At 45.2% G+C, this 11,037-nt stretch overlaps 1 protein-coding gene across 1 annotated transcript; it reads right to left on the reverse strand.

The window, feature by feature from the left end:
- Nucleotides 1-1,402: 1,402 nt before the first annotated feature.
- Nucleotides 1,403-11,006, reverse strand: LOC311622645 (uncharacterized protein). Its single transcript, XM_084883888.1, is given in 6 exon segments — nucleotides 1,403-5,156; nucleotides 5,159-5,176; nucleotides 5,179-5,224; nucleotides 5,226-5,356; nucleotides 5,359-5,396; nucleotides 8,412-11,006. Coding segments are annotated over 6 exon segments (5,013 nt in total). The 5' UTR covers nucleotides 10,790-11,006; the 3' UTR covers nucleotides 1,403-2,754.
- Nucleotides 11,007-11,037: the final 31 nt, after the last annotated feature.

An 11,037-nucleotide genomic window follows, 5' to 3' on the forward strand; every position in this document is an offset into this window, starting at 1 on the left:
TCCCTCTCTCTTCCACTCTCCCTAAAAACCAATGGAAAATTATCCTCAGGTGAGGATTAATAAGTAATAAAAGAAAGAAAAGAAAATTGGTAAAGATATAAGGAACATGCCACCTAAGACTAGACTTTTCAAAAATATTTCCTCCCTTAAGCCCAATCCCTCAACGATACTTTTAAATTGTCAGCAATAACTTAAGTTATATGATACACCTACCTGCAAAGAATTATGGGAACATGAATATTTTGACCCAAAAAGGAAAGAAAAATGGTCTTGGAAATGGACTTTTTTGTTAGAAACATGTTTTCATTTCCTATTGCTGATGTAACAAATTACCACGAATTTAGTGCTTAAAAACATAAATTTGTTATCTTACAGTTCTAGAGCTCAACAGCCCTCCCTTGCTAAAGTTAAAGGAGGGCTGCATTCCTTTCTGGAGTCTCTAAGTAAAAAGACTTTCCTTACCTTTTCGAGCTTCTAGAGGCTGCCTGCACACTCCCACGTGTGGCTCCCTTCCGTCTTCCAAGTCAGTAATGGCTGATTCCGTCTTCTGCATATAATGTCACTCTGATACTCACTCTCTTCCTGCTTCCTACTTCCATTTCTTATAAAGAGCTCTTGTGATTACATTGGAACCACCTGGATAATTTAGGACAATCTCCCAATTTAAAGGCCAGCTGATTATCACAACCTTAATTCCATTGGCAGTTTATTCCCCTTTGCCAAACAGCATCCTTGATTTTCTCTCCAGAACATGCTTTCCTGATAACGAATCTCCTAATTTTAGCATTTTTTTACAATTTGAACAGGCTGCAAATATTAAATTCTGGTTTCTTTTGGCTTAACAGTTCTTCCCTCAATCTATCTCATTCCTCTCACATTTTACTAAAATCTGAAAGAAGAAAACAGGCTGCAGCTTCCACTCAGCCTGGAAATCTTCTCAGCTGAATATCCAAGTTCACTGTTTACCAGTCCTTCTCTCCACATTCCCACTGCAGGACACCCGATTCACCTAAGGTTTCTGCCAGTACATAACAAGGATTTCCTTCCCTCCAGTTTCCAAAATCATTTTTCTCATTTCCTTTCCTCTGGTTTCCAATATCATTTTCCTAATTCATATTCTACCAACAGTCCCTTTTCCATGATTTAGGTATATGTTTTCTCCACCATGCTCATCACTTTCTTCTGTGTCTTTGCTATCAGAGTTATTATACATATTTCAACTAACACTCTGTCCAAAACAACCTAGCCTTTAAAAAATCATGCTCTTTAAAATTCTTCCAGCCTCAGCCTAATGCCCAATTCCAAAGCAATTTCTACATTTTTTAGTTATTCGTTTTAGCAGCACTCCACTTCCAACTCTGTATCAGTCAGGGTTCAACCAGAAAAAAAACAGAACCAGCAGTAGATATAAAGAGATTTATTACAAGGAAGAGATAAGTGATTGATTCAATTGTGGGAGCTGGCTAGGCAAATAAAATATCAGAAGGGCTATCCAGCAAGTCAAAAATCCAAAAAGACAGGCTGCCGCTCTGGAACCAGCTGAAGCTGCTGCCCACAGTCTTCTTCATCTCAGGGAACACTCAGCTCTGCTTGAAGGCCTTTCAGCTGATTGAGTCAGGCCCCTCCAGATCATTTAGGATATTCCCCTGATTACAAGATTAATTGATTGGCAACCTTAATCCATCTGAACCGTAAGCCCCCTTTGCAATATAACATAACATAGTCACAGGTTCCAGGGAATAGGAGTCAGATGTCTTAAGGAGGGCGTTATTCTGTCTACCACACCACCCTGTAGTATCTGCAAAGTTAAGAGGCTCCTGACCATAGAGCTGATTATTTCTTCAAATCATTCATCACCTTCATTAACATATCCTTTTATCTGTTTTCTTTAATATTGATTCTACAGTGTATTTTTCCAGATTCCTCTAGGTCCAGAATTTGGAGCTCACTTGAGAATTTCTCTGCAATAGCTAGAGACAATCTCAGGCAATGTATTACTTGGTGCTAGAGTCTATTGATCTTTAGAGTTTATAGGAACAAGTTAAACACAGCCAATCTGGGTATTCAGTAAAACAGCACAGAACTCTTATCAGGATCATAAATTTCAGTTAAATATAGGGAAGAACCCATGATTGTTCTCAACATTAGATGAGAAATATATATTTTCATAAGATAACATATATTTTAGAAAGTCTAATTACAATTGTGATTTTGATATAAACGGCATGAAATTATACATGTTGTTGCCTATTGATAAAACAAAAAATACAGAGTTTGAAAGAAATTGGATATAGGTGAATACAAATTGATTCTACCCAAAACAGAAAATGTGTTATAAAAAAGTGATAGCTGTGTCTTTGCTATCAGAGTTATTATCCATATTTATAAATAAATATTAAATAACACCTCTGACAATTTACAAATGAAGTAGGTAGAAAGGAATCAGATATTCTTATGTAGTGTCAAAATACTTTTAAATTTACAATTCCATTTATTCCAAGAGTTTAACTTTCATATTATCCTTAAGAAAAGAGTACTAAAATTTTAGTCAGAAATATGAAATTTCTTGGTATTTTTTTTTTTACTAATAATATAGTAATTGAAAAAATAATTACAGGACATCAAAACAAAGAATAACTACTAAGGAAGATAGTACAGAAAAAGAAAAACAAATAGAACTACCGGCTATTACTGGACTTTAAAAAATGAAGGAAAGATAAAGGAGACAACAATTAATGGTGCAAGTGGGAAGTTTCAGATACCTAAATTATTATGGAATGTTGGATTTCCCTCTGCCTTCCTCTCAGTCTCCTGACCTAGAATATTGGGGAAGACAGGCTTCAAGAATTTGAACTCATTACTCCCAGAGTCTCCCGTCAGACACACCTCATACTGGTAGCTCTGGGACAGGGTCCCAGTACCGCTCACGTCCACCAGGTGGCCAGCAAGGTGGCCCTCAGGCACCGAGCAGCCACCCGCCCAGGCCGCCCTGCTCCGCCTGCACAGCCGCACCGCCACCAACGCCAGCACCGAGAACAGGAACAGCGACGACACCGCCGCCAGCGCCACCACCAGGTACACGGTCAGCGGATCCGCCCGCGCCTGCTCGGCCGCCGCTTCGGGCAGCGGCAGGTAGGGCTGCGAGAAGCCGTCCACCAGCAGCACGTGCAGCGTGACGCTGGCGGACAGCGCGGGCTCGCCATGGTCCCTGACCAGCACCACCAGCCTGTGCCTGGCCGCGTCGCGCTCGCCCAGCGGCCGCGCCGTGCGCACCTCGCCATTGTGCGCCCACACGCCGAACAGCCCGGGCTCCGTGGCCCTGAGCAGCTGGAACGACAGCCAGGCGTTCTGGCCCGAGTCGGCGTCCACCGCCACCACCTTGCTCACCAGGTAGCCCGGCTCGGCCGCCCTGGGCACCAGCTCGGTGCAGGGCGCGGAGCCGTTGTGCGGCGGGTACAGCACGGAGGGCGCGTTGTCGTTGGCGTCCAGCACCTGCACGCGCACCAGCGCCTGGCTGCTCAGCGCGGGCGCCCCGCGGTCCGTGGCGCCCACGCCGAACTCGAACGCCCGCAGCGCCTCGAAGTCCAGCGCCCGCAGCGCGAACAGCTGGCCGGTGTCGGCGTTGATGGCCACCAGCGAGGCCAGGGGCAGGCGCGGGTCCCGGGGCGGCAGCAGGGAGTAGGTGAGCTGGGCGTTGGCGCCCGCATCCCTGTCTGTGGCGCTGACGCTGCCGATGTGCAGGGCGGGGCTGTTGTTCTCGCGGAGGGACAGGCTGTAGGAGGGCTGGGTGAAGGCGGGGGCGTTGTCGTTGACATCGGAGACCAGCAGGGTGATGTTGTGCTGGGTTTTCAGCCTGGGGGTCCCCAAGTCGGTGACGGTAATAGTGACATTATACTGGGCTCTGGTCTCCCTGTCCAGGGCCCCATTTGTTACCAGGGTGTAGAAATTCTCTTCAGTTGGTTTCAGGAGAAAGGGAAGATCATCTTGGATGGAGCAAGCCATCTTCCCATTATCCCCCGAGTCTCGGTCTCGAATCTGAAACAGGGCCACTTCTGTCTCGGGGGAGTTTTCGGGAATGGGGCTGGTAAGTGATGAAATAGTTAGTTCTGGGGCGTTATCGTTAACATCCACCACCTCAATGGAGACAGAACATTTTCCTGAAAGTCCCCCGCCATCAGAGGCATCTATATCCAGCTCATATGAGGATATTGTCTCAAAATCTAGTTTTTTGATTAGCCGAACTTCTCCTGAAAGGCTGTTTACTTCAAAAGTTTTGCTTATCTCCCGAGAACTATAGGAAAGGGCGTATGATATCTCTCCGTTTGTCCCAGTGTCTAAATCTCTAGCAGAAACTTTGACAACTAGGGAGCCTACAGGGCTGTTCTCAGGGACCTGCACTTGGTAGAGTCTCTGTGCAAACTCAGGCGCGTTGTCATTGGCATCCAAGACCAAGATGTGGACCTGGGCGGTGCCAGACAGGGGTGGAGAGCCGCCATCCTGAGCTGTGAGGGTTAACCTGAGCTGGGCCTGCTCCTCGCGATCCAGCTCCTTGTCCAGCACCAGCTCGGGGTATTTCCTGCCATCTCCCAGGTCGTGGGTGGTAACATGGAAATGGGAGTTGGGACTGATGCTGTAGCTTTGGATGTTGTTTCTGCCCACGTCCAAATCCTGGGCTTTTTTCAGAGGAAACACGGTCCCAGGAAGACTAGTCTCTGGGATTTTCAGCGTCATTTCTCTTTCAGGAAACTCAGGAGAATGATCATTTATGTCTCTCACCAGTAGCTCAGCTCGAAATACTCCCAATGGTTTTTTCAGTAACACTTGGAAACGCATCACACACGGGTCCGTGAAGCCACACATCTCCTCCCGGTCCAGTTTCTCATTTAATATCAAGTCCCCGGTCTGCAGATCAAGCTGCAGTCGGGGTTCCTTATCTTCAGTGACCACCCGCGCTCCCCGCGCAGCTAGCTCTCCCGCTCCCAGCCCCAGGTCCTTGGCCACGTTAGCCACAAAGGAGCCGCTCTCCGTTTCTTCCATCACGGAATAGCGACGGGATTCCCATCCTGCCAGAGCCGCTCCCACCAAAAGAAAAAGAAGCAGGACTTGCCTTTGTTTAGGAAAGCGCTCCCCTCCGACCTCCATCTTTATTTCACAAACACCTTTCCAGGAACCGGCCCAGCTCTACCTTAGGGAGCGATGGGACTGCGATAAGGATGGATCTCTCAGTTGGTAATCTGTCCGGAAATGTTGCTGAGTAGCATTCTCTGGTCTTCAGCTCCCTTACAGGCTGTTTCTCCTCCTCCAGCGATCTGAGATTGAATTAGTTGAATTTCCTGGGCTCGTTTTTTTTCTTTTCCTTTTTCTTCTCCTTAGCCTGCAGCGCCACCATGCGTTGTCTTCGAAAAAATAGCTACAATCGCATTCTCTATTTGTATGTGCCTATCTATAGTAATCTAGTAATCCCAATCATCTATCTATCTAGTAATACCAGTTAATTATTGGGAGTTTTGGAAATTTTTTGGAATATGATGTAACCAGAAAACCATGCAATTAAAATTATTCATTCAGTCAAAGACATATTATTGATATAATGTATTAGGTTCTGAACTACATTAGTAAACAACCCAGACATGGTTTTTATCTTCCAGAACCTGTAGTCTTGGGGGGATGTTCCGGAGAACTGAGAGGTGAAAGAAGACTTATTAGTGATCAGTCATCTTGTAAAAATAAGAGTCAAGTTATATGGTTCCTTAAAATTCTCTCAGCAAAAATGAATGAATTCCTCTAGATTTTCTTTCAGATTCTAGACATCCTATATGCCAGAATTGTGGTTCTTATTGGTTAATCACATCACAGAAAAAGCTACTAGTTCGTTGCAGTTTACATATTCTTTCTACATAAAATCAGAGAGTTATGATATTTTAAACTTTTAAACTACAAAAGAATGCATATGACAACACTGCTTTAACTCTGAGTATACTTCATTGATAACATGCTAACTTATTTCTTTTCTGTGTCATTCTTGAGTCCCAGAACTTTTTTGTTATTTTGATATCCTTCAATAGCTAGTTCCAGGCACATGGCAGATGCTCAATAAATATTTGTTAAATAGATCAATGAAGAAATCACAATGTAAAAATTTTGACAGATGGATTCTCCTCCTACTGTAAAAGCCCATTTTACTGTAATATTAATTTATTGTATGAGAAACCATACTCCTAAGTAGCTATTCTCTTTTGAATAGTAATTTAATATAACTCAGAATGATCTAAAATGTTCATTAAATGACAAAATACCCTTGCTCATCCCTGAAAACAAGGATACATTATAAAAAAGAAAAAACAAAACAATCAGGCTACAATGATTCTACAAATAGGGTATACATTTCTTTAAAACATTTTTACATTATCAGTGTTATTTCACACTAATGATATTAACTATTTCTTATATAGAATTTTCTAAGAATTTCTATATAAAGTGTACAATTTGGAAATATCCATCAATTCTCAAAATTAGGCAGTTAACATTAACAAATGTTTGCGCTTGTCCCTTACAGATTACTAATATTCCACCATCTTTTGACCCAACTATTGTTAAATTAATATGATAATCACAATTTTTTAAAAACTCACCTGAGAATATTTTCCCATTGATATTTTTAGGAAAATGGAAGGGAGGCGGGAAAAGAAAAAGAAAGAAGAGGAAGAGAGAGAGAAGCATCTGTGAAAAGAGACTCCTGGATTGGTTGTCTCCCCCTTGCATCTCAGGTACTTGCCTTTGACCAGGAATTCAACCCTGATATCCTTTAGTTCAAAGGCCCATGCTCTACCACTGGTTGACTTTAGAGAGAAAGAGAAGCATCATTTTGTTGTTCCACTCATTCATGCATTCATTGGTTGATCCTTGTATGTGCCCAGAGGGGGATTGAACCCACAGGTTTGGTGTATCAGGATGACTAACCAATTGAGCAACCCAGCCAGGGAGACAACCACATTTTTTATGTTCCAGATTAATAGTAAGTTTTAATACATACAAGAATATGTAAACATGCTTTTGACAAGTGAGGAAAAAAAAACACCTGTCTTAATTAGAAGGAAATTTATTAAAAGAGCATTTATTTCCAAAAACCCAAAGGAGAAAGCAAACTTGGGAGAAAATGGAAAATATACAATTAGGTTATTCTTTAGACATCTGCTTCCTTCTTGTTTCTAAGTGGATTGATTTTCTGTACTTCTTTCTATGTATTCAGCTAGCATAATATTATATTCTTATTAAATTCCTAACAAAGAGATTATTTTATATCTGGTTTCCAAAGCAATATTTTTAAACACAGAGAGAATTAGATTGGCACAGCTTGGATCAGCAATGTCTACCACTTTGTCTGTCTGAAATCACAAAAAAGGGTGATTAACATAAACATGACTGCAACAGTAGACATCTACTGAAGATAGAAGTTTCCAGAAAGAGATGTGCTAGAATCCGTTATTTAAATATTTGGAAAGAAACTAATCTTTCACTATGGTGATGGAAGATGATTTGACTTTGGGTGTTGGGCACACAAAGCAATATACAGCTCATGCATCATAGAAATGTACATTTGAAACCTATATAATCTTATTAACCATTGCCATCCCAATAAATTTAATTAAATAGTAACACTCATATATATCATATACTGAATGCTGATATAAAGGGGTGAAAACCAAGTATGGGAGAAATCATTCTTTTTCTATTTAATACTACTGTGAAACAAAAACATGCACTTTTTGCAGACAGTTATCCATTTAAAATTTCTAGACAGGTAGACATAATACTATATTAAACTGAAAATATCTTAATAACTCATTAGATTTGTATCATGCCTGTCTCCTAAGAAACCACAATATTAATTTTTAAAAAATGTTTCTGGACAACATTGAAACAGAAAATGGTCCTGGGGTTATCTTCAAATCAATTGTGGTTGATGAAGAGTTGATAAATTGAACAAATATTGTACTTTTTAGTAGAAAGTGCAAGTTCTTTGTCCTAGTCAAATAGAAATGATAAAAAGAGAGTAAACAAGCCCTAGCCCTGTTGGCTCTGTGAATAGAGCCTCTACCTGCAAATTAAAGGGTTCAATTCCATGCCCTGCCTGAAGGATGTGTTCTCACACCAATGCTTCTCTCTGTCTCTCATCCTCCTTTCCACACTCTTTATCTAAAAAAAACAACAAAAAAATAAATGGGAAAAATTATTGGGTAAGAATTAACTAAGAGAGAGAGAACATGAGTATACACTTAAAGTTTCTAATCTCCTTAACTGGGAAAATAAAATCAATGACTATCTGTATCTACCAAAATCGATAAGGAAGATATATTTTAAAAGAACTCATCTTCATCTGCAATGATCTGAAAATTTTAACATATTCCTAATTGAATCCAAAACCATTTACAAAATTTGAGTTTTCCTCCACACCATTCACAGACCCAGGATGGTTGAAGGCAACAGATTTTAGGAACTTAAACTCGCTGGTATTTCCTGAGCCTCCGTTCAGACACACCTCATACTGGTAGCTCCGGGACAGGGTGCCAGTACCGCTCATGTCCACCAGGTGGCCAGCAAGGTGGCCCTCAGGCATCGAGCAGCCACCCGCCCAGGCCGCCCTGCTCCGCCTGCACAGCCGCACCGCCACCAACGCCAGCACCGAGAACAGGAACAGCGACGACACCGCCGCCAGCGCCACCACCAGGTACACGGTCAGCGGATCCGCCCGCGCCTGCTCGGCCGCCGCTTCGGGCAGCGGCAGGTAGGGCTGCGAGAAGCCGTCCACCAGCAGCACGTGCAGCGTGACGCTGGCGGACAGCGCGGGCTCGCCATGGTCCCTGACCAGCACCACCAGCCTGTGCCTGGCTGCGTCGCGCTCGCCCAGCGGCCGCGCCGTGCGCACCTCGCCATTGTGCGCCCACACGCCGAACAGCCCGGGCTCCGTGGCCCTGAGCAGCTGGAACGACAGCCAGGCGTTCTGGCCCGAGTCGGCGTCCACCGCCACCACCTTGCTCACCAGGTAACCCGGCTCGGCCGCCCTGGGCACCAGCTCGGTGCAGGGCGCGGAGCCGTTGTGCGGCGGGTACAGCACGGAGGGCGCGTTGTCGTTGGCGTCCAGCACCTGCACGCGCACCAGCGCCTGGCTGCTCAGCGCGGGCGCCCCGCGGTCCGTGGCGCCCACGCCGAACTCGAACGCACGCAGCGCCTCGAAGTCCAGCGCCCGCAGCGCGAACAGCTGGCCGGTGTCGGCGTTGATGGCCACCAGCGAGGCCAGGGGCAGGCGCGGGTCCCGGGGCGGCAGCAGCGAGTAGGTGAGCTGGGCGTTGGCGCCCGCGTCCCTGTCTGTGGCGCTGACGCTGCCGATGTGCAGGGCGGGGCTGTTGTTCTCGCGGAGGAACAGGCTGTAGGAGGGCTGGGTGAAGGCGGGGGCGTTGTCGTTGACGTCGGAGACCAGCAGGGTGATGTTGTGCTGGGTTTTCAGCCTGGGGGTGCCCAAGTCGGTAACGGTGATGGTGATGTTGTATTCGGCCTGCTTCTCTCTGTCTAGAGGGCCCTCTGTCACCAGCTTGTAGAAATTCTCAACGGAATGTTTCAGCGTGAAAGGGAGGTCTTCCTGGATGGAACACACCATCCTTCCATTCTCCCCAGAGTCTGGGTCTTGAACACTGAAAAGAGCTATGGTAGTTTCCGGAGAGTTTTCTGGAATGGAGCTTGTAAATGAAACCACCTTCAGTTCCGGGTCGTTGTCGTTTATATCCACCACCTGTATTATGACAGTGCATTTTCCAGAAACACCTGCCCCATCAGACGCCTTAATGTCCACCTCATAGGAAACAGTTTTCTCAAAATCTAGGTTCCTAATGATTGTCATCTCACCTGTGCGTTCACTGAGTGCAAATGTCCTGGTAATCTCTTCATCGCCATAAAAGAAGGAGTAGGACACTTCCCCGTTTATTCCCGCGTCTAAATCCCTAGCGGAAACAGTGACAACCAGGGACCCCAGGGGACTGTTTTCCGGGATCTGCACCCTATAAAGTGGCTGCACAAACTCAGGGGCGTTGTCATTGGTGTCCAAAACCTCAATGAGGACCAGGGCGGTGCCAGATTTGGGAGGAGCTCCGCCGTCCACTGCGGTGAGCGTTAACCTCAGCTCGGGCTGCTCCTCGCGATCTAGAGCTTTGTCCAGAACCAGCACCGGGTACCTCCTGCCCTCACTGCCATTTCTGGTGAGAACGTGGAAGTGGGAGTTGGGGTGGATGGTATAGTTTTGAACATTATTGATGCCCACATCCAAATCTTGTGCGTTTTTCAGGGGAAACACAGTCCCTGGAGGAGTACTTTCCATGATTTTCAAAATCATTTCTGCTTTTGGGAACACAGGCGAATTGTCGTTTATGTCACAGACCAAAAGCTTAAACCTATATACTTCCAAAGGCTCTTCCAGTAACACCTGGAACTGCAGCACACAAGGCTCAGTGGGACCACACAACTCTTCCCGGTCCAGTTTCTCATTGACTTGTAAATCCCCAGTCTGCAGGTTCAGCTGTAAATGCTTTTTGTTGTTGTTAAAAATGACACGAGCCCTGCGCCCAGACAGCTCCCTCACCTCCAGCCCTATGTCCTTAGCTAGATTGGCCACAAAAGAACCACCCTCTGTTTCTTCAGCGACACTATAACCTTTCTGCTCTGCGCTAGTCTGAGCCAGGAAAACAAAGAGAAGCAGGACTTGCCTTAGTGTAGGAAAGCGCTCCTCTTCAGCCTCCATTGTTTTCAGCGCCAGAAGTCTTTGGGGTGGGCGGGCTGTTGGGTCTGCGGGAGGTCTGCCCCCAGGAATCAATCGTAGCTGCAGAGTAATTCCGTTAAGGATCCTCTTCTCTTCCTTTGAGCTGTGTAATGACTATCAGAACAGGAACCCTCCCCTCCGCAGGTCTGTTTTTCGAAGTCTTAGCTTACAGCGCCACCATGTGTTGCACTTAAACCTAGTTTGCTGGAAATGCTACAAAAACGCTTTCC

Source organism: Pipistrellus hanaki (genome assembly GCF_964339955.1).
Source record: "Pipistrellus hanaki genome assembly, chromosome: 5".
NCBI lineage: Eukaryota > Metazoa > Chordata > Mammalia > Chiroptera > Vespertilionidae > Pipistrellus > Pipistrellus hanaki.